The sequence below is a fragment of the Anguilla rostrata genome, chromosome 4, assembly GCF_018555375.3.
Source record: "Anguilla rostrata isolate EN2019 chromosome 4, ASM1855537v3, whole genome shotgun sequence".
Classification (NCBI taxonomy): Eukaryota; Metazoa; Chordata; class Actinopteri; order Anguilliformes; family Anguillidae; genus Anguilla; species Anguilla rostrata.
This window is the reverse complement of record NC_057936.1, coordinates 8868673-8891544: the sequence shown is the minus strand read 5'-3', so window position 1 is coordinate 8891544 and position 22872 is coordinate 8868673. Positions and strand designations below refer to the sequence as shown.

Genomic DNA, 22872 nt, shown 5'->3' with positions numbered 1-22872 from the left:
GGCGAAGCCGGTTTTTGGGGTTGTCACGGTTACGCGCCCCTGTCGCGGCGCCGGCGTTGATTTGGGTTCGTCTCTCGACAGGTCCAGCAGGTCCAGCACGTGTACCCGTCCCAGGTCCAGTACGTGGAAGGAGGGGAAGTGGTGTACACAAACGGAACCATGTAAGAACCCCCCCCCCCACCCCCCTTGCCCCGCCTCTCAGTGTGTGTGTGCCTTAGTGTGAGTGAGAAGTACTGGCCTGTCACAGGAAGTGGCAGGGGGAAGGAGATCGATGTCGCGCAGTCCCAGTACCTGCGCTCCTCTGCTTTTTTTTTTTTTTTCCCGGAGGTGTTTCGCTGTGAGCAAACACAGGTGGAGCATCTTTCGTGTTCCTGGTGCATTGTGGGACGGCACCATTTCACACGGATTCCTTCAGTCTTTTTGTCATTTAAAATGTGTCTTTGTTTTTTTTTCTTTTTTAAAGGAGTGTTTTTCCTTCACAGGACAAAGGTGGCATTTCCCCCCCCGCTAGATTAAAAAAAGGATATAAATAAATAAGGGAATAAAAACGGTAAACTGACTCGACAGGCCTCCTTTCTCCTGTCACAATTGTTTCGGCTCAACGTGTCCACGTGCCTCGGTACCCTTTTCATCGACGTGTCGCTAATTAGGCTGTAATTAAAAGTTAATTAAGCAGATTTGCGCGAGGTTAGAGGGGGGATAATGGACCCGAAGCCGGGCACGTTGGATTAATTAGCGAATGCTTATTGGTCGGTGTTGGTCTCGGGTCTTGGGATGTCTGCCGTGGCGCGTCGTTTCTCATATACCCATGCAAATAGGATGCGCTGTTCCCAGGGGCCGCGTCTCCAGAAATGTCAGAGCTGCATATAGAAGCGCCACTTTATTACGCACTTCAGCGGGAGATGGCCCTCCAAATGGGAGAGCGGGCCGAGGAGACCGAGGGCGACAGGATGTTGTTCTGTTTTCCGCTTTGCGGTCGAACCTCAGACACGCACCGAGAAGGCCATTCAAACGGATGTGAAGTTGAAAAAATAGCGTCAACCGTTGTGCCGGTGCAAGAAAATTGTGACGTTTTTTTCAGTGTTTAACAAAAAAACGTAAAAGATAAATGAATACAGGATCAGAATAAGGCGAAGGGATGTGTTTTGTCACTAATTATAAAGAAAACGATGGCTGGAAAGTCCACAGTGTTTTCTGTAGAGAAAGGGGAGAACTCGCATCGGAGGTCAAAGGTCAGCGAAGATCGTTCAGAAAACAGCGAGTCCCCTCAGGTTCAGCGAGCGTAGATGCGTGAGAGAGTGAGTGAGTGAGTGAGTGAGTGAGTGAGTGAGTGAGTGTGTGAGTGTGTGAGTGTGTGAGTGTGTGAGTGTGTGAGTGTGTGAGTGAGTGAGTGAGTGAGTGAGTGAGTGAGTGAGTGAGTGAGTGAGTGAGTGAGTGAGTGAGTGAGTGAGTGAGTGAGTGAGTGAGTGAGTGGGTGAGTGGGTGAGTGGGTGAGTGGGTGAGTGAGAGAGGGTGGGTGGGTGAGTGAGTGAGAGAGGGTGGGTGGGTGAGTGAGTGAGAGAGGGTGGGTGGGTGGGTGAGTGAGAGAGGGTGGGTGGGTGGGTGTGTGGGTGAGTGAGTGAGTGAGCGAGTGAGCGAGTGGGTGAGTAAATGAGATGAACGAGTGACCCTCCCCCCCTCTCCTCAGCCGGACGGCCTACTCCTACAACCCGGAGGCCCAGCTGTACGGGCAGAGCAGCGGGGGGGCCTACTTCGACTCGCAGGCGGGGGGCGCCCAGGTCACCACGGTGGTGTCGTCGGCCGGCGGCGTGCCCCCCCACGGCATGGTGGGCGTGGCCATGGACGTGGGGGGCAGCCAGATCATCTCCAGCGGCGGGACCTACCTCATCCACGGGGGCGGCATGGACGGCAGCCGCCACCTCGGCTCGCACTCCGCCCGCTCCTCCTCCGCAATGGTACGGCCCGTTACCGGGGTGACCCGCTACAACCGTTACAACACAGACACAAAAACCTTTTTCGCCTCAGAGGGGAACCGGCTTTGCTTTATTCTAGCAGTGCAGCGACACGGTGACCTAAAACACACACACACACACACACCTGCAGTGTAACTGCAGCGTCTGTCTGCACTGTCGCGAGGAACGCTGAGGTCGTGGTGGCGGGGTTTCATCAGTCTCGACGGCGAGGTTGGGAGGCGTGGCCTAAGGCAGGGAGCCGTACCTTTTAACCCTTTTATGGTGCGACATCACAAATATGCAGTTAGAACGTTCTTAACTGAACATTCTGATTCTGATGTAACAATCTCCTGGAGTTCTAGAACACTGACTTAGAATTTTGAAGAAAAAAAAAAACATTCCAAAAAACCTACTCTTCGAAGGGTTCAGTCGCTTCTGTGTTGTAGAAGAACACCAGAGGACCCCTTGGTTGGCCTTATCCTTATCCTCAGAAGTAATTTATGCATTAACACTGCTTGTGCTCAGTGTCATATCCCTATGGGTCTCCTCAAGGCAGTGATAGGCACTTTGTGTGTTAAGGGTTTTTGGGTTCAAGCTGAGCATCAGGAAAAAGTCTAGTTCATAAAAAATAAATTCAAGTGCATTATTTTACAGGACTCTGGATTCGTTATGTTCTTTTTGTGGACAGAGATTGCACGGAATGTTTGCCATTTAAAGTGATTGATAAGAGCCTGGCATTCTCAAAATGGCAAATGGCAGGTTACTTACGAGGTCTTTTACCTGCAATCCCAACCTGGCTTCTTCCAGTGCACAAAGTGTATTTACATTTAAATGAATGTAAGTTTAAAAAGGAAAGCGTTAAGTGGTTAAGTGTTAAAGGCACTGCGCTCAGTCTTGGGGCCCCAGGATTAGGAAATGGTGCCAAGCTGTGGAGGGGGCTCATGGGATATGCGCTGGTGCCGCTGATCTGTCGGCTGCCTGCATACACACAGCCCAGCTGTTCTCGCGCACACGCTGATCCATTCCGTGGCCTCGATGAGCGCCCCCTATTGACAGCAAGAGGGGGGACGGGGGGGGGGCCAGAGTGCTGCTACAGGAAGAGGAGGAGGATGAGGAGGAGAAGGGCGTAGTTACAGGAACAGGAGGAGAAGGGTGAAGCTGTAGTTACAAGAACAAGAGGAGGGTGTAGTTACAGGAACAGGAGGAGAAGGGTGAAGTTACAGGAACAGGAGGAGGAGGGCGAAGTTACAGGAGGAAGAGGGTGAAGTTACAGGAACAGAAGGAGAAGGGTGAAGTTACAGAAACAGGAGGAGAAAGGTGAAGCTGTAGTTATAGGAACAAGAGGAGGGTGTAGGTACAGGAACAGGAGGAGAAGGGTGTAGTTACAGAAACAGGAGGAGGTGGGTGTAGGTACAGGAACAGGAGGAGAAGGGTGAAGTTACAGGAACAGGAGGAGGAGGGTGAAGTTACAGGAACAGGAGGAGGAGGGTGAAGTTACAGGAATGGGAGGAGGAGGGTGTAGTTACAGGAACAGGAGGAGGAGGGTGAAGTTACAGGAACAGGAGGAGGAGGGCGTAGTTACAGGAACAGGAGGAGAAGGGTGTAGTTACAGGAACAGGAGGAGGTGTGAGTTACAGGAACAGGAGGAGAAGGGTGTAGTTACAGGAACAGGAGGAGGGTGTAGTTACAGGAACAGGAGGAGAAGGGTGTAGTTACAGGAACAGGAGGAGAAGGGTGAAGTTACAGGAACAGGAGGAGGAGGGTGAAGTTTCAGGAACAGGAGGAGAAGGGTGTAGTTACAGGAACAGGAGGAGGGTGTAGTTACAGGAACAGGAGGAGGAGGCTGTAGTTACAGGAACAGGAGGAGGAGGGTGAAGTTACAGGAACAGGAGGAGGGTGTAGGTACAGGAACAGGAGGAGGAGGCTGAAGTTACAGGAACAGGAGGAGAAGGGTGAAGTTACAGGAACAGGAGGAGAAGGGTGAAGTTACAGGAACAGGAGGAGGAGGGTGAAGTTACAGGAACAGGAGGAGAAGGGCAAAGTTACAGGAACAGGAGGAGAAGGGCGTAGTTACAGGAACAGCAGGACGAAGGGCGTAGTTACAGGAACAGCAGGACGAAGGCACTGCCATCTTTAATCCTTTTCCAAAGGCACTTGAGACAAAGAGCCCGGCTCCTGCGGCTCATTAGCATTTGGCCCGGAGCCCCTGGGAGGGCTATAAAGGCTTGGAAAGATGCAGTTTTTTCCCCTCCTAATGTTTGGCCACTACACTGCACATCTTTCTCTCGGCTCTTTTCTCCCCCCCCCCCCACACTAAGTGTTTGGGGGCTCGCCACTGGCTTTACCCGCTACCTTTGCTGGCCACCACAGCCTCTCCCGCCTCTCCTCTTTTGCAGTTAAAATCCGCAGTTAAACGGGACGGCCAAGCGAAGGGGGGCGGCCGGTACGACCCCGGGGCGGCGGATCGGGTGGAAATTGGTTTCGGATTTGTTGCAGTGTCGGCTAGCGGGGGTCGACTGAAGTGCCTTCTGCTCAGTGCCGAGAGAGGAGAAGAGGGCTGTTCTCCAATAATTACATTTTGGGGGTGGGTGGGTGGGTGAGTGTTTGGCGAGTGGGTGGGGCTGGGGGGGGATTGCCGACTCACTCCCGGTGTGGCGCGCGCCCCCCTCCCCCCCCCCATCCCCACTTGCGGTGCGCATTTGCATATATTCGAATGTGTCGGACCAGGAAGACCTCGGTGTGCAGCCTAACCCTGAGAGTGCCCTCATTTGCATGCTTTTTGTCAGCTCACCGCCGGTCGGGCCGCGACACTGACCGAGTGTGATGGAAATGCACTGATCTGGCTGCAGCTAACAGTCTCCTTTCCTTTCTGTTTTGTGTTTCTGTACTCCCTTTCTTTCTTCTTCTTCTCCTTCTCTCTCTCCCTCTCTCTCCCTCTCTCTCTCTCTTTTATATTTTTTGCATGCTTTTTTTTCCCCTGTAGCTTGAAATGGCGATTGAAAACCTCCAAAAGTCTGAAGGGATTACCACTCACAAAAGCAGCCTGCTCAACAGCCATGTAAGTCATCCAGGAACCTGTTTACAGGGAAGGATAAGCCTCTGCCGGCTTTGGCCTGCCTCACAGCTGAAGCGAACACATCGGTTTTCTCTGCCGCCCAGTGTTGCTCGAACCCAAGCCCTCTGTCTGTAGGGTTAGACTCCCGAGCACTCTCTAGTCCGTAGGGTTAGGCATCCTGAGTCAGTAACGTTAGACTCCCGATCAGTCTCTGTGTCAGTAGGGTTAGACTCCCGAGCTCTCCTGAGTCAGTAGAGTTAGACTCCCGATCAGTCTCTGAGTCAGTAGGGTTAGACTCCCGATCAGTCTCTGAGTCAGTAGGGTTAGACTCCCGATCAGTCTCTGATCAGTAGGTTAGACTCCCGATCAGTCTCTGAGTCAGTGGGTTAGACTCCGATCAGTCTCTGAGTCAGTAGGGTTAGACTCCCGATCAGTCTCTGAGTCAGTAGGGTTAGACTCCCGAGCTCTCTGAGTCAGTAGGGTTAGACTCTCGAGTCTCTGAGCAGTAGGTTAGATCCCGATATCTCTGAGTCAGTAGGGTTAGACTCCCGATCAGTCTCTGAGTCAGTAGGGTTAGACTCTCGAGCTCTCTGAGTCAGTAGGGTTAGACTCCCGATCAGTCTCTGAGTCAGTAGGGTTAGACTCCCGAGCTCTCTGAGTCAGTAGGGTTAGACTCCCGATCAGTCTCTGAGTCAGTAGGGTTAGACTCCCGATCAGTCTCTGAGTCAGTAGGGTTAGACTCCCGATCAGTCTCTGAGTCAGTAGGGTTAGACTCCCGATCAGTCTCTGAGTCAGTAGGGTTAGACTCTCGAACTCTCTGAGCCTGTAGGGTTAGACTGCCGAGCTCTCTGAGTCAGTAGGGTTAGACTCCTGAGCTCTCTGAGTCAGTAGGGTTAGACTCCTGAGGTCTCTGAGTCAGTAGGGTTAGACTCCCGATCAGTCTCTGAGTCAGTAGGGTTAGACTCCCGATCAGTCTCTGAGTCAGTAGGGTTAGACTCCCGATCAGTCTCTGAGTCAGTAGGGTTAGACTCCCGAGCTCTCTGAGTCAGTAGGGTTAGACTCCCGATCAGTCTCTGAGTCAGTAGGGTTAGACTCCCGAGCTCTCTGAGTCAGTAGGTTAGACCTCCCGATCAGTCTCTGAGTCAGTAGGGTTAGACTCCCGATCAGTCTCTGAGTCAGTAGGGTTAGACTCCCGATCAGTCTCTGAGTCAGTAGGGTTAGACTCCGTCAGTCTCTGAGTCAGTAGGGTTAGACTCCCGATCAGTCTCTGAGTCAGTAGGGTTAGGCTCCCGATCAGTCTCTGAGTCAGTAGGGTTAGACTCCTGATCAGTCTCTGAGTCAGTAGGGTTAGACTCCTGATCAGTCTCTGAGTCAGTAGGGTTAGACTCCTGATCAGTCTCTGAGTCAGTAGGGTTAGACTCCTGATCAGTCTCTGAGTCAGTAGGGTTAGACTCCCGAGCTCTCTGAGTCAGTAGGGTTAGACTCCCGATCAGTCTCTGAGTCAGTAGGGTTAGACTCTCGAGCTCTCTGAGTCAGTAGGGTTAGACTCCCGAGCTCTCTGAGTCAGTAGGGTTAGACTCCCGATCAGTCTCTGAGTCAGTAGGGTTAGACTCCCGATCAGTCTCTGAGTCAGTAGGGTTAGACTCCCGATCAGTCTCTGAGTCAGTAGGGTTAGACTCCGATCAGTCTCTGAGTCAGTAGGGTTAGACTCCCGATCAGTCTCTGAGTCAGTAGGGTTAGACTCCCGATCAGTCTCTGAGTCAGTAGGGTTAGACTCCCGATCAGTCTCTGAGTCAGTAGGGTTAGACTCCCGATCAGTCTCTGAGTCAGTAGGGTTAGACTCCCGATCAGTCTCTGAGTCAGTAGGGTTAGACTCTCGAGCTCTCTGAGTCAGTAGGGTTAGACTCCGATCAGTCTCTGAGTCAGTAGGGTTAGACTCTCGAGCTCTCTGAGTCAGTAGGGTTAGACTCCGATCAGTCTCTGAGTCAGTAGGGTTAGACTCCGAGCTCTCTGAGTCAGTAGGGTTAGACTCCGATCAGTCTCTGAGTCAGTAGGGTTAGACTCCGATCAGTCTCTGAGTCAGTAGGGTTAGACTCCCGATCAGTCTCTGAGTCAGTAGGGTTAGACTCCCGATCAGTCTCTGAGTCAGTAGGGTTAGACTCCGATCAGTCTCTGAGTCAGTAGGGTTAGACTCCCGATCAGTCTCTGAGTCAGTAGGGTTAGATCCCGATCAGTCTCTGAGTCAGTAGGGTTAGACTCCCGATCAGTCTCTGAGTCAGTAGGGTTAGACTCTCGACTCTCTGAGTCAGTAGGGTTAGATTCTCCGATCAGTCTCTGAGTCAGTAGGGTTAGATCCCGATCAGTCTCTGAGTCAGTAGGGTTAGACTCCGATCAGTCTCTGAGTCAGTAGGGTTAGACTCCCGATCAGTCTCTGAGTCAGTAGGGTTAGACTCCCGATCAGTCTCTGAGTCAGTAGGGTTAGACTCCCGATCAGTCTCTGAGTCAGTAGGGTTAGACTCCCGATCAGTCTCTGAGTCAGTAGGGTTAGACTCCCGATCAGTCTCTGAGTCAGTAGGGTTAGACTCCCGATCAGTCTCTGAGTCAGTAGGGTTAGACTCTCGATCAGTCTCTGGTCAGTAGGGTTAGACTCCCGATCAGTCTCTGAGTCAGTAGGGTTAGACTCCCGATCAGTCTCTGAGTCAGTAGGGTTAGACTCCCGATCAGTCTTGAGTCAGTAGGGTTAGACTCCGAGCTCTCTGAGTCAGTAGGTTAGACTCTCGATCAGTCTCTGAGTCAGTAGGGTTGACTCCCGATCAGTCTCTGAGTCAGTAGGGTTAGACTCCGATCAGTCTCTGAGTCAGTAGGGTTAGACTCCCGATCAGTCTCTGAGTCAGTAGGGTTAGACTCCCGATCAGTCTCTGAGTCAGTAGGGTTAGACTCTCGAGCTCTCTGAGTCAGTAGGGTTAGACTCCCGATCAGTCTCTGAGTCAGTAGGGTTAGACTCCCGAGCTCTCTGAGTCAGTAGGGTTAGACTCTCGAGCTCTCTGAGTCAGTAGGGTTAGACTCCCGAGCTCTCTGAGTCAGTAGGGTTAGACTCCCGATCAGTCTCTGAGTCAGTAGGGTTAGACTCTCGAGCTCTCTGAGTCAGTAGGGTTAGACTCTCGAGCTCTCTGAGTCCGTAGGGTTAGACTCTCGAGCAGTTTGAGTCCGTAGGGTTAGACTCTCGAGCAGTTTGAGTCCGTAGGGTTAGACTCTCGAGCATTTTGAGTCCGTAGGGTTAGACTCTCTAGCGTTTGGGGCCGGAGGGTTGGACACCCGGGCGTTCTGTGCCTGTAGGGTAGAGACCCGGGCGCTCCTGAGTCCGTAAGGTGTGACGGCACTCGCTCCTGCGCCCGCTCCTCGCTTGGTTTGCCGCACGTTTAATTTGCCCTCGCTGTCCCCTGAATGAAAGCGCATGCGTCTTAACCTCTCCTCCTGCGCGCAGCGGCTCCCCCCCCCCGCCATAACGACACCGGCTACGCTCCGTCCGCGCGGCGTAGACACACAGACTGGCGGGGAATGCGCGGCGGTGAAATCAGACGACGCCATTGCTGCGTTACTTAAATATGAGGAGAGGCGGCATGTACACGCACACACACACATACACACACATTCACTCACACTCGTTTATTTACTCTCTGTCTCTCTCTCCCCCCGGGAGTGGGCATCCATGCGTCTTTGCTCCTGTCCACAGCTCGAGTGCGGTTTACTGTGTTCCTGGCGCGCTGGTCAGGCTGTGTGTTTTGTGCATGGTTATAAGGCTTCGTAGCGCTAGTATGTATGCGCTTATGTACGGCATGCGGATGTCATCGCACTGTGCTCGTGTTCTGTGAGAGGCCGTAACTATTTCTGTCACTGCACTTTGTTACAATTTTTATCATCATTCATATTTTATTAGAACAATATATTAAAAGAAATACATTTTTATATTCTGTATGAAAGTCGGTGTGTGTCGTTTGCCCTCTGATGCACCAGCGAGGTGTAATGGCTTAATGGGCTCGCTGATGTCTTCGTAATTCTTACGGGGGGTAAGCGAATGAGCCACTGCGCTCCCCACTGTCCGAAAAGCGGCCGTTTGATTTGAAGGCCGGTCTCCGTGGGGAAGATGGCGGCGGAGGGGGGGGGGGTTGTGTGTGTGGCGGTTCCTTGTCGTGAATCGTCGCGTTCGCGCCCCCCTCAGCCTGACAGCTCCGGTCTCCCCGACACTCAGCCTGTCACTCACCACCGCCGTCGCCGCGCGAAGACAGGGGGACGGTTCAGCGTCCGCTCCCGCCGGCGAGAGCGCCAGACGAGCCGGCGGGTTGCAGCGCCGCTCCCGCGCGTGCGCCCATGCCCCCACCCCCAAAACCCTCCACCCCCCCCACCCCGCACCCCCCCACCCCCCCACCCCGCACCCCCCCCCTGCGGAAGGAAAATAATAATACTGGGTGTCAGAGCTGCCTCTCTGTTGCCGGGGAGTGTGGAGGCCCGCTGTGGTCTTTTACACTGGCGGAGTAATTGATGTAATAATCGCTAATTTGCCTATCAATCTCTGCTTCCGTCTGTTTGCGACGTCGAAGCCGGTGTTAAGTGTCATGAATACCCCCCCCCCAACCACCACCACACCACCACCAACACCCTGCCTTCTCCTCCATCTGCTGTGTAAATGCAGTGTTTACCTCTGGCGGCTCTCCTCTGCGCGCGTGTGTGTGTGTGTGTGTCTGTGTCTGTATGTTACATTACATTACAGGCATTTAGCAGACGCTCTTATCCAGAGCGACTTGCACAACTTAAAAAAAAATGTTTAACATAACATGTACATTGTATCAAATTATACAGCTGGATATATACTGGAGCAATGCAGGTTAAGTATCTTGCTTTAAGGGTCCGACGGCAGTGTCCTAGCGGAGAATCAAACCTGTTACCTTTAAGTTACAAGGTTTTGCCGCCCTATGTGTATGCATGCGTGTGTGTGTGTGTGTTTGTCTGTCTGTCTGTGTGTGTGTGTCTGTATGTGTATGTGTGTGGGTCCGTGTGTGAGTATGTGTGTGTGTGTGCATGTGCTGTGTTCAGCTGTGACACTGTGTCTCCAAACTGTGTTCAGCCGACCTGACTGCGCCTCTGTGCTGTGTTCAGTGGTCTGACTGCGCCTCTGTGCTGTGTTCATGGTCTGACTGCGCCTCTGTGCTGTGTTCAGTGGTCTGACTGCGCCTCTGTGCTGTGTTCAGCCGGCCTGACTGCGTCTCCGTGCTGTGTTCAGTGGTCTGACTGCGCCTCCGTGCTGTGCTGTGTTCAGTTGCAGTGGCTGCTGGATAACTATGAGACGGCGGACGGCGTCAGCCTGCCGCGCAGCTCTCTGTACAACCACTACCTGTGGCACTGCCAGGAGCAGAAGCTGGACCCGGTCAACGCCGCCTCCTTCGGCAAGCTCATCCGCTCCGTCTTCATGGGCCTGCGCACCCGTCGGCTCGGCAACAGGTCCGCCCCGCCCGCCGCCACGAGCACGAGCAGAGAGGGGGGGAGAGAGAGAGAGAGAGCTGGAGAGAGGGGGGAGAGGGAGAGAGAGAGCTGGAGAGAGGGGTTGAGAGAGAGAGAGAGGGAGAGAGAAACGGGGAGAGAGAGAGTGATAGTGAGCTGGAGAGAGTGGGGGAGAGAGAGAGGGAGAGAAGGGGAGAGAGAGGAGAGGAGGGAGAGAGGAGAGAGAGCTGGAGAGAGTGGGGAGAGAGAGGGAGAGGGAGGGAGAGGAGAGGGGAGAGGAGAGATGAGAGAGAAGGGGCTGAGAGAGTTGGGGAAAGGAGGATGAGACGTGGAGAGAGAGAGTAGTTGAGCTGGTGAGAGAGAGAAGAGAGGGAGATTGTGAGTGAGAGAGGGGGGAGATGAGAGATGGAGGGAGAGAGAGACGGAGAGAGAGAGCTGGAGAGAGTGGGGGAGAGAGAGAGAGAGGGAGAGAGAGAGAGCCAGAGAGAGAGAGGCGGAGAGAGACAGAGACTGAGAGAGAGAGGGGCAGTAAGAGAGACAGGCTAATTTACTGCACGCCAACAGTGAAAGGAAGGGCTAATTTATGCTAGACCGTGTGAGAGAGCGAGAGAGCTAATTTAGAACAGAATGTGCGTGTGAGAGAGAAAGAGGCAGGGCTAATTTACAGCACATTGTGTGAGTGAGAGGGGGCGGGGCTAATCTAGAGCACATTGTGTGAGTGAGAGAGGGGCGGGGCTAATTTAGAGCACATTGTGTGTGAGAGAGGGGGCGGGGCTAATATAGAGCACATTGTGTGAGAGAGAGGGGCGGGGCTAATCTAGAGCACATTGTGTGAGAGAGAGGGGCGGGGCTAATCTAGAGCACATTGTGTGAGGAGAGGGGCGGGGCTAATTTAGAGCACATTGTGTGAGAGAGAGGGCGGGGCTAATTTAGAGCACATTGTGTGAGGGAGAGGGGCGGGGCTAATCTAGAGCACATTGTGTGAGAGAGAGGGGCGGGGCTAATCTAGAGCACATTGTGTGAGGGAGAGGGGCGGGGCTAATTTAGAGCACATTGTGTGAGAGAGAGGGGCGGGGCTAATCTGGAGCACATTGTGTGAGGGAGAGAGGGGCGGGTCTAATTTAGAGCACATTGTGTGAGAGGGGGCGGGGCTAATTTAGCGCGCGGTGCGTGTGTATGAGCTGGGTAAATGAAGGATGGGGATTTCACAGTGTTTGATTTTGTCTGTTGACTGTAAACACCGTTGAGCGTTTGAGAAGTGGGTTAGCGCACAGCTGAGCAGCGGCGTGTGGAGAGGCTGATCACTGCATCCGCTCTCCGTTTCTCTCTCCCTCTTTCTTTCCCCCTCCATCTTAAATACAAACAAAAATGTGCTTTTTTTTTTCGCACAAACACGCATGGACAAAGTGGCAATTGTTTTCCAAAAATATATATGAATAATATAATGAATCTCTCCTCCCCTGTCTCCCTCCCCTCCCCCCCACTCTCTCCCCCCCTCTCTCTCCCTCCCTCTCTCTCTCTCAGGGGGAACTCTAAGTATCATTACTACGGCATCCGTCTGAAACCGGACTCCCCGCTGAATCGGCTGCAGGAGGACTCCCAGTACACGGCCATGAGACAGCAGCCCATCCACCAGAAACAGAGGTGCCCCCCCCCCCAAACTACCCCCATATCCTCACATCAGCTCCACCCCCCCCCCCCCCAAACTACCCCCCATATCCTCACATCAGCTCAGCATCCCCCCCCCCAAACTACCCCCCATATCCTCACATCAGCTGCACAGCTCAGCTCCACACCCCCCCCCCCAAACTACCCCCATGTCCTCACATCAGCTCCACTACCCCCATATCCTCACATCAGCTCAGCTCCACACCCCCCCCAAGCACAGGCTGTATGAAGCTGAAACTGCACTAATCTGTCATCTTTCCCTACTCTTTTACAATCCGATGGTGAACCCTCCCTACCTCCTGGCCCCTCCCCCTTTCCTCCCGTCCCCGCATCTGGGCCCCTCCCTCTCCTGGCCCGGCCCCCCTTCCCGGCCCCTCCCTCTAGCTGCCCCGTCGTGAGCTCCGGCCCTGCCCCTCACAGCGTTGCTCCGCCCCTCTCCCCCGTGCTCAGGTTCAAGCCCCTGCAGAAGGTGGACGGCATGGGGGACAGCTTCTCCGGCGGCTCCCAGCACTCCTCCGGCACGCCCGACCAGTCGCTGGCCGCCCAGAGCCAGCACCACCAGCAGTACATCGGTGAGCGTGGCCCCGCCCCCACAGCGAAAGCCCTGCCCCTTGCGTGCGGCAGGCAGGGCCGCTGCTGCGCGCGTGATCACACGATCGCTCTCATCGCTATGGCGATCGTACCCGGCATAGAAACGGGTGTGCGAGAACATAAGCTATTTCACCCCGGACAAGGGCATTTACAGAGCAGGTGCCCAGCGCTAACGGTCTGTTTTGTATTGTGAATAATGTATTCGAGCAGGGTTGCCCAACCCTGTTCCTGGAAATCTTCTGTCCTGTAGGTTTTCCGCTCTTCGATTGGCACACCTGATTCTACTAATTAGCAGCTTAATAGGATCTCTAGCTGTTGAATGAGGTGAGCTTTGTTAGGGTTGAAATGAAAACCTTCAGGATGGTAGATCTCCAGGAACAGGGTTGACCAGTCCTGCTCTAGCTGTTGAATGAGGTGTGCTTTGCTAGAGCTGGGGTGAAAGCCTGCAGGACGGTAGGTCTCCAGGGTTGGGCAGCCCTGCTCTAGCTGTTGAATGAGGTGTGCTTTGCTAGGGCTGGGGTGAAAGCCTGCAGGACGGTAGGTCTCCAGGGTTGTGCAGCCCTGCATCGGATCATTAAGTGTTTTGGCGGGAATAACGTGTCCGCTGACCGCCGTCTCTCGTCCCGCCGGCAGACGTGTCCCACGTGCTGCCCCCGTTCCCCTCCCCGGACCTGGGCTCCTGCCCCCTGCCCGAGCGCATCGCCCCCAACGACGTCAAGAAGCTGCAGAGCCTGTACAGGGACCACTGCGAGGTACGGCCGCCCGTCACCCCCGCGTCGCCGTGCCGACGGGCCCGCCCACTCAGAGGCGGGCCTGGCTGGGCCTTCAGAGTTACAGCTGAGCTTCAGCAGACACCGCTTACAGACACTCGCACACGGTCTACATCAGTGGGGTGTGTAACTGAGGTCCTGGAGGGCTGGTCTGTGTGCTGCTTTTTGTTCCAACCAATTACCTTAGTTGTAGTTTTCTGACAGCTCTATAAACTATGCTGGTTCACTCCAGTACTTGACCACAGTAAAATCTTTAGGATGCACTTGCAGTCTGTGGCTGTAGCTGGTGCTTCAAACAATTGTATTTTATTTATTTCACCTTTGTTTCACCAGGCATGTTATTAAGAACACATTCTTATTTACAATTCTTATTTACAAGAATTTAAATTCTTACAAACAAATGTCAGATCAAGATATGATCGAGCTAATTAAATAATCAAGAGCCGAAGTGGGCACAAAATCCTGAAACGGATCGGCCCTTGTGCACTCCTGCTCTGCGATACACAGCTGGATGTTTACTGAGGTGATCCAGGTTAAGCACCTCGCTCAAGGGTTCAGCCACAGTGTGGGAATCGAACCCATGACCTCTGACCTGTGAGCTGAGGTCCAGTTCTCTACCCGCCGTACCGCACTCGGCTGTTACGCAGAGCGGGTTTGAGCGTACGCGCGCGGGTTTCGAGGAAACGGCGGTGCACGCGGCGGTGCCCAATGTGCTCCGGAACCTCTGAGGGGTCGCGGGCGAAGCGTAGCGGCGAGGCCGGTGGTTCGGCGGGCGAGCGGGCGGGCGAGCGGACGCTCAGCGCTGGTTGTTTATGCGCGTGTTGCCGTGGCCGCAGCGGCGCAGATGAAGGGGCGGCTCATTAAAGCGCTCCGCCCCGGCGCGATGTTGGCGGCCCTCGCCCGCGTCCGGCCGCGCGGCGCCGCTTTTGTTCCCGCCGCCTTTCATCGCCGTCGCCGCGGCGCTTTCAGGGCGCGCCAATTAACCTTCCGCCCGCCGTCCGTCTGCGCTCCCACAAACACGCCTCTGCCTTTGTCCTGTCCCTGTGTGTGAGTGTGTGTGTGTGTGTGTGTGCGTCGTCGTCCCGCTTGTTTGTCTGTCTGTGTGTGTGTGTGTGTGTGTGTGTGGTGTGTCTGTGTTGTGTGCATGTGTGTGGTGTGTTCCTGTGTGTGTGCCTTTGTGTGCGTGTGTGGTTAACAGTGGCTTATTTTTGAATATCTTGGGTGTGCAAAGCAACATCTTTATCCCATTTTAATATGATTTTAATAAGTAAACTGTGTGCCTGGGACATATTGGAGCTGACAAAGCCTATTTTTATTGGATCGCCAGATCTGTCGGCTGGTCTCGGAGATTGTGCTGAGCTCACAGAGGTGTAACTTTGAATTAAAAAGTTCTTTCCTTTTTTTTTTCATTTTGAGGAGTCAGTGCACGACCAGCTGGTCTTTCAGAGTGCACTTTCCTTTCTCCCTGGCCACAGAGCTCCTTGGCTCTCGTGTCCTATGGGTTTTTCTGCGTTTTGGCGTTAAAGCGGTTAGCCGGGAGGTCAAGGGTCCTGAGGAGATCCGGTTCAGCTTCTGGAATCGTGGAGCTTACAGTTGGTAGGACTGAGGGTCACAGGCTTTGAGATGACCCCAAAACTAGCCAGATCAGCACCACTGCTACTGGCCTCCCGAGGGTTCCTCTGCTGTGTGTGCGCGTGCGTGCGTGCGTGCGTGTGTGTGTGTGTGTGTGTGTGTGTGTGTGCGCGGGTGTGCGTGCATGTGTGCGTGCGTGTATGTGTGTCTGCTTGTGCGCATGCATGTGTGCGCGCTCGTGCATGTTTTATTTTGTGCAGTACGCTGCCCCTGCTGGCTACTTTAAGCGATGCAGAAACACACGGCTGCTGAGATGTCACTCTAGTGGGCCAGACACCTGCAGCTGCAGTCATTAATGCCAAGTTTTGGGTGGGAAAAGCTGTTAATATTCTGCTGTCAGTCATGTTTGCGAACTCTATGGTAAGTTTATTATTTATGCTTAAAGAGTGCTCTGAGGGGGGGGGGGCACAATGGCCGTATTCCGGGCTGCCATAAGGAACGGTCCATCCCTCACCCCGAGACCTCGGTCTCAGACGAGCCGCTCAGCCCGCCCGGCAAAGAAGCAAGAGGCAAAAAAAACGCCTGTTTATAAGGACCGGGGGGGGAAATTTTCCTTTGTTTTGGAGTTCGGCGTGTTTGAACGGTTGCCGGGGGCAACGGTAAACAAGGTTGCCATGGCGACGCTCGGAGAGAGGAAGCGAAAACATATCGTGTGATCGAAGGAAAATCTATAGCGCCGTTGGTAACGGGATACGCGGTTGAGCGTGCGCTGCCAAGCGGGGATCCGTGGCCGCGCGGAGTCACAGCGAGCAGCGCGAGGGGACTGGAGCTCTCTGACACAGAGGACACGCTGCTCTGCTCTGCACGGAAGCTCTGTCTGCCACAGTGAAGACTGTGTGCTTTTACAACTTTTCATTTAGTTAGCTGGAGAATACCACCTCAAGAACTGCCTGGCATGCCTTGTGTTTGTGCGTGTGTGTGTGAGTGTGGATGTGTGTGTGCATGTGTGCGAGTGTGTGTGCGTGTGTGTGCGTATGTGTGACTGTGTGCGCACACGAGCGTGTGAGTTTGTGTGCGAGTGTGTGTGCGTGTGTGTGACTGTGTGCGCACACGAGCGTGTGAGTGTGTGCGTGTGTGTGTGTGTGTGTGTGTGTTCATGCGTGTGAGTGTTCCAGAGGGCAGATTATTTCCAGGTTTATCACTGCCGTCTTTGTGGAAGATATTTAAACGGTACAGGCTTGCAGGTGCCCTTTGTTTTGTTTTTTTTCTGCTCCTTTTAAAAACAAAAGTATCTGCTAATTGGAGGCTCATGCCTGCATTCTTACATTCCTCCCTCGATTGGCACAGTGTCCTGAGCGGTGTTCCCTGTGTGTGTGTGTGTGTGTGTGTGTGTGTGCGACGCGCGCGTGTGTGCAACGTTCGCTCTCGAATGCAAACACAAAGAGAGGAACCAGGAAGTCATGTGACAGGGGGGCGAAATTCGCACACTTCTTGGTGCTGCGCTCATATGAGGAAGCACACTGATGAAACAGTCACCTGTGACACAGATAACTGTCAAATTTAAAAAACAGTTCATTTTATTTTTAGGAGTCGGCCAATCAGATTGCACTTTCCTGACAGGAGAGCACTTTGGTTCTAGCGCCTGACGGGCTATAAAATCGGACATTGGGTTAACCCATGGAGGATGTAGTGTTTAGATGTGTGTGGGTGTGAAGCAGGAGGTGTGAGAGGACGTTTCTCATGTTTGTGCCCCCCTCCCGCCTCCCCCCTCCCAGGCCACTCTAGACGTGGTGATGAACCTGCAGTTCCACTACATCGAGAAACTGTGGCAGACCTTCTGGTATTCAACAGCGCCATCTAGTGACGGAGCAACTCCTCTCCCTAACAGGTCAGAGTCTGGAACTGCAGCTCGACTCTGTTAGCTGCAAGCTTTAGAACTGAGAGAGTATTACATTAATGAACAGTAAAACACAGTCCTGTGGTATGAAATTAATGTGGCAAAGCAGACACTTAATATTTTAAACATATTCGTCATGCAGTGTTTATGATTAAAACCTATGACCTGTAATGTTTAATTTCTGTGGTTTTGTATATGTGTGTGTTTGTGTATGCGTGTGCGTATATGCATGTGTGTGTGTATATGTATGTGTGCGTGTGTGTGTGTGTATCTGCAGTGAGGAGGAGACAGAGGGGGTGATTCCCAGGGAGAAGCTGGTGTCTCTGTGCAAGTATGAGCCGGTCAGACTGTGGATGCGCAGCTGTGACCACATCCTGTACCAGGCGCTGGTGGAGATCCTCATCCCCGACGTGCTCAGACCTGTGCCCAGTCAGTCCCGCGCCGCCTCCCCCCCTCTCCTCCTGCCTCCTCTCCCTGACCTCCTGTCTGCTCCACTCTCCTGTCTACTCCCCATCTCCTCCTGTTTCCTCTCCCCCCTCTTCCGAACACTTCCTCACTTGTGCTAATTTTGCTGTATTCTGTCTCTAATGCTTTATCATCCCATTTCGTGTCTGTCTTTGACTCTGACTGATTCTGTCTGACCGACTCTTACTCTGTCTCCATCTCTGACTCTGACTCTGTTTCTGACCGACTTAGACTCTGTGACTCTGTCTCGATCTCTGACTCTGACTCTGTTTCTGACTTACATTAGACTCTGTGACTCTGTCTCTGACTGACTTAGACTCTGTGACTCTGTCTCTTACTCTGACTCTGTTTCTGACCGAATTAGACTCTCTGACTCTGACTCTGTTTCTGACTGACTTTGACTCTGATTCTGTCTCTGACTGACTTTGACTCTGTGACTCTGTCCCTGACTCAGTCTCTGACTCTCTGCTTCAGGCACTCTGACTCAGGCCATTCGCAACTTCGCCAAGAGTCTGGAGGGGTGGCTGACCTCCGCCATGAGAGATTTTCCACAGGAGATCGTCCGCACCAAGGTAACGGGCCCCGAGGGGCCACACAGGGATGGGACGTGCTTAGGATGTGTGTAGGATGTGTGCAGGACGTGTGCAGGACGTGTGTAGGATGTGTGCAGGACATGTGTGCAGGACGTGTGTAGGATGCGTGTAGGATGTGTGTAGGATGCGTGTAGGGTGTTTAGGATGTGTGTAGGATGCGTGCAGGATGTGTTTAGGATGCGTGTAGGATGTGTGTAGGACGTGTGTAGGATGCATGTAGGATGTGTGTAGGCTGCGTGTAGGGTGTGTTTAGGATGTGTGCAGGACGTGTTTAGGATGCGTGCAGGATGTGTTTAGGACGCGTGTGGCATGCATGCAGCTGGCGCGCAGCTCTTGAGCGCCCCCCTGTGCATCCCTGTGCGCTGCAGGCCGCGGTGGTGAGCGCGTTTGCGCAGACGCTGCGCAGGTACACCTCCCTGAACCACCTGGCGCAGGCGGCGCGGGCGGTGCTGCAGAACACCTCGCAGATCAACCAGATGCTCAGCGACCTCAACCGCGTCGACTTCGCCAACGTGCAGGTACCGCCGGCGCGCGCGGATGATGTCACTCATACAGGATTCGCGATTTGATGATGTCACGCGTCAGACACGTGCAGCCTCTGACCACGTGTGCCCCCCTCTCCCTCCCCCCGGTACAGGAGCAGGCCTCGTGGGTGTGCCAGTGCGACGAGGCGGTGGTGCAGAGGCTAGAGCAGGACTTCAAGGTGACGCTGCAGCAGCAGAGCTCCCTGGACCAGTGGGCCGCCTGGCTGGACAACGTGGTGAACCAGGTCCTGAAGCCCCACGAGGGCAGCGCCAGCTTCCCCCGCGCCGCCCGCCAGTTCCTGCTCAAGTGGTCCTTCTACAGGTAGCTCCGCCCGCTCCGCCCGCGCCTCCGTCCTTACTGGGCCCTGAATGACCGGCGGCTTTATTGGCAGGAAATACATATGTAAATATTGCCAAAGCATCAGAAATCATTTAAAATACATATGTAAATATTGCCAAAGCATCAGACATAATTTGAAATACAAATGTACAGTGAAATACTAGTAACAGTGAACATTCTAATGCATTCTAATAACATGTCTCTCACTTTCTCTCCCCCACTCTCTCTTTCCCCCCCTCTCTCTCTCCCCTCCTCCCTCTCTCCCCCCTCTCTCCCCCCCCCCCCAGCTCCATGGTGATCAGGGACCTGACCCTGCGCAGCGCCGCGAGCTTCGGCTCCTTCCACCTGATCCGGCTGCTGTACGACGAGTACATGTTCTACCTGGTGGAGCACCGCGTGGCCCAGGCCACGGGCGAGACCCCCATCGCCGTCATGGGAGAGGTGAGCGGCGACGGACGGCTTCGATTAGCAACGGCTAGCCGCGAAGCTGCGTCAGACGCTCTTCTCCTCACACTGACCTTAACTTAACCTAACTTACCTTCACCTGCTTTACTTTAACTTACCTTAACTTACCTTCACTTAGCAAGGTTTATTGCCCAGGCACTGGCTCACACTCGCTTTGGTTTGCACAGACATCCATTTACACTGCGAGTGTGGCTTAGCTAACACTGAACCCAGAGCATTTATCATGGGTACATCTGACACTACGTCCTGAAACCCGATCGCTGCTTAAAAGTTAGACGTCCTCGGCCTCCGCCTCGTACTGACTGAGATCCTTAACGCTATTCCGTGGGTTTCTGTACCGACTGCAGTTTTCTGTCCATCATCGGCTGAAGGCTGGGCGTCATTTCTGCTCCTTGCCTAAAATTCTTTGCTCGTGCACTTTTCTAAGTCGGTCTGGATGCAAAGAGCCAAAATGGCGGCCGTGTTTGAGCCGGCATTCACCTGTTCCCTCTCTGCCTTTTCTCATCGCAGTTCAGCGACCTCAACTCCATGATGCCCATGCTGATGGAGAAAGGTAGACTCGCGCCTCCACTTCCACCGCACCGCACTGCTCTGCTCAAACCTGTGCGCAGTGGCATCAGGCTGTACAAATACATCCTCCTCAGGGCAGTGTGCTGACATTTTATTCAAGCACAAGTTGAGTGCACTAATTGGATCCCAGTCACACAGTGCGCTCCTAAATCATGTTTCCAGTTGGCACACATCAGTCTTCAGGAGTGAATGCTCCTAAAATGGGAGCTCCTGCAGGCTCAGGAGAATTTAACAAACCTGCTGCTCTCTCAGTACAATTAAAGTCTTTGTTGTGAATGCTAGTATGTCACGCTTTAAGATTACAGTAATGCATTAGTACTGTAGATGCCACTGGTGTCTGAAGGTTCTCAGATGCGTTTGTATGTATTTATATTTATTTTTATAAATGATGCACACTCTCCCTCACACTCATTCCCTAGTTTATTATTTATTTATGTTTAAACGATGCTGACGCTCTCTCAGACTGGTCCTTCTCTGGTGTATTTATGTTTAAACGATGCTGACGCTCTCTTAGACTGGTCCTTCTCTGGTGTATTTATGTTTAAACGATGCTGACGCTCTCTTAGACTGGTCCTTCTCTGGTTTATTATTTTAAACGATGCTGACGCTCTCTCAGACTGGTCCTTCTCTGGTTTATATATGTTTAAACGATGCTGACGCTCTCTTAGACTGGTCCTTCTCTGGTTTATTATTTTAAATGATGCTGACGCTCTCTTAGACTGGTCCTTCTCTGGTTTATTATTTTAAATGATGCTGACGCTCTCTTAGACTGGTCCTTCTCTGGTTTATTTATGTTTAAACGATGCTGACGCTCTCTTAGACTGGTCCTTCTCTGGTGTATTTATGTTTAAATGATGCTGATGCTCTCTTAGACTGGTCCTTCTCTGGTGTATTTATGTTTAAATGATGCTGATGCTCTCTTAGACTGGTCCTTCTCTGGTGTATTTATGTTTAAATGATGCTGATGCTCTCTTAGACTGGTCCTTCTCTGGTGTATTATTTTAAATGATGCTCTCTTAGACAGGTCCTTCTCTGGTGTATTATTTTAAATGATGCTGATGCTCTCTTAGACTGGTCCTTCTCTGGAGTATTTATGTTTAAACGATGCTGACGCTCTCTTAGACTGGTCCTTCTCTGGTTTATTTTTTTTAAAGATTCTCTTGCTCTTGCAGACTCGTCCTTCTCTGACGACATGAGCGACCTGGGCAGCGACGGGGACATGTCCCGAGGCCCCAGCGAGCTGGCGGTCAAGCGGGAGCCCACCTCCCTGCAGGAGATCTGAGCGTGCCACGCCCCTAACCACGCCCGGGCCACGCCCCAAACCACGCCCACAGACCCCCGGGCTGAGGGCTGCAGCGTGGGCGGTGTACATAGAGAGAAAGAGGAGAGCGAGCAGCGTTCGCTCCACCCCCAATCCCACCCTGCCCCCCCCCCAACCCACGCCGCCGATGTTCCCGGCTTTTCTCAAAGGCGGGAGGGAAGACCTGTGTCCGAGAGAAAAGCAAACGCTTCTGTGAGATTTTTGACTTTACTGGAGATTATAGTTCTAATTTTAAAAAGATTTTTTTTTTCTTCCCGTTCCTTCGTGTTCCTGTACTGCAACTTTAAAAAAGAAAAAAAAAAACGAAAATTGAAAAAAAAAAAAAAAAAAAAAAAAAAAAACTGTGAAGCCAAGAATGAACTTTTCGCGCAGTGCTCGACGTCCGGCTCGACGCTCGGCCTTGTGCGAGAGCCGTTTCCGTAGCCGCGCCAGCCGCTTAACTCCAGTGCCTTAGACGGAAAAACAAAAACGAAAAAAAAACGACAAAAAAAAAAAAGCTCTAACCACCACAACAGAAATCTATCTCCCACCTCTGCTGTGCCTCTCTAGCCTCGCTACCACAGGATGAATGTATTTTCAGAACCTTAAACCTTCAAAAAAGCACCTTTTTCTAAGCCGTAGAAGACGTAGGTGTGAACTGTCCTTCTCTGTCGCCCCCCGGCTGTAGCCAGAGGCCCCCGCCGCCCCCCCCCACCACAGGCCGTGTTGTTCCTCACCCTCGTGCTAACGGGCTGGTTCAGGCGGGCGCCTCTTTCTGAAGTCCTGAGTCCTGCATTTCACAGCGGCCCGGAGAGAGGCTTTCACTTCCCCTGCCGTGGTGAGCGTGGCCCCGGAGGCCTCCTCTCTGTGGTGCGAGATGTGCGTTACCTCATTCCTCAAATGCCACCCACCCCTTGAACTTCTCTTCTTTTTGTGTGTGCCACCGGTCATGGGGGGGGGCGCTTCGTTAAACAGGCTGGCCGTTGTTTCTCTTTCATGTTGCCCCCCGACCCCACTCCTCACCCCCCTCCCTGCCCCCCCCGCAGCGGCTGAGCTGTGCTGTTCTCACAAGGCGCCGCCGCGGTTACTGTTTCCACGGTGAACCTGAAGGCGTGCCGCGGCCGATCGGCCTGCGCCGATTCGCCGGCGCAGCGCCGTCCCGCCACTCGTCAGCACTTTGGTCGGTGGCGCGAACGAGCGGGGACTGCAGCAGACGTAAATAAAAAATACTGTTTTAAATCCCGTTAGCACGTTAGCGCCGAGACGCCGTGACCAAGCCTGAGCTGGATGCAACCGGCTCGTCCGTTTTCAGGCAAAACTGAGAGTGGGTTTGCCCCTCCTAATCCCCGCCCCCCCCCGCACGACTCTTTAACCGTTTAAAACCTGTTCACATTTACCCGTGCCTGAATGTGCGTTGGCTTTAGCTTAGGCCAAAAAAACGACGGAATCTCAACTACTGTTGGCAATATGTTAAACGTTTTGGTTCAAACTAACAGGTCAATTTTTGGCCAGAGCCTTGATCTCTCTCTCTCTTTTTAGCAGCTGTTCTATGGGGACTTGAAAAACCAAACACTTTTGTGAGCAAAGCTACACTTAGACAATAAGAGGCAGAAA

General features: G+C 53.1%; 2 protein-coding genes across 6 annotated transcripts in view; one reads left to right on the top strand and one right to left on the bottom strand.

Moving 5' to 3' along the window:
- The window catches only part of rfx2 (regulatory factor X, 2 (influences HLA class II expression)), a 47234-nt gene extending 24835 nt beyond the window's left edge, over positions 1 to 22399 (top strand). For 3 of the 4 annotated variants that reach the window (XM_064330443.1, XM_064330444.1, XM_064330441.1), the window contains exons 4-18: positions 82 to 161; positions 1688 to 1955; positions 4936 to 5010; positions 10322 to 10503; positions 12028 to 12147; positions 12622 to 12743; positions 13396 to 13514; positions 16880 to 16992; positions 17279 to 17430; positions 17941 to 18038; positions 18428 to 18577; positions 18697 to 18905; positions 19211 to 19364; positions 19899 to 19941; positions 21131 to 22399. In XM_064330443.1, coding sequence (XP_064186513.1) covers positions 82 to 161; positions 1688 to 1955; positions 4936 to 5010; positions 10322 to 10503; positions 12028 to 12147; positions 12622 to 12743; positions 13396 to 13514; positions 16880 to 16992; positions 17279 to 17430; positions 17941 to 18038; positions 18428 to 18577; positions 18697 to 18905; positions 19211 to 19364; positions 19899 to 19941; positions 21131 to 21240 — 1995 coding nt within the window. In that variant the 3' untranslated portion in view covers positions 21241 to 22399. The remainder of the gene's footprint in view (positions 1 to 81; positions 162 to 1687; positions 1956 to 4935; positions 5011 to 10321; positions 10504 to 12027; positions 12148 to 12621; positions 12744 to 13395; positions 13515 to 16879; positions 16993 to 17278; positions 17431 to 17940; positions 18039 to 18427; positions 18578 to 18696; positions 18906 to 19210; positions 19365 to 19898; positions 19942 to 21130) is intronic. The other variant, XM_064330445.1, reaches the window with a different exon arrangement.
- rbbp8 (retinoblastoma binding protein 8) overlaps positions 1 to 22872 on the bottom strand; it is a 111874-nt gene that overhangs the window by 80139 nt on the left and 8863 nt on the right. The gene's annotated exons all lie outside the window — the stretch shown is intronic.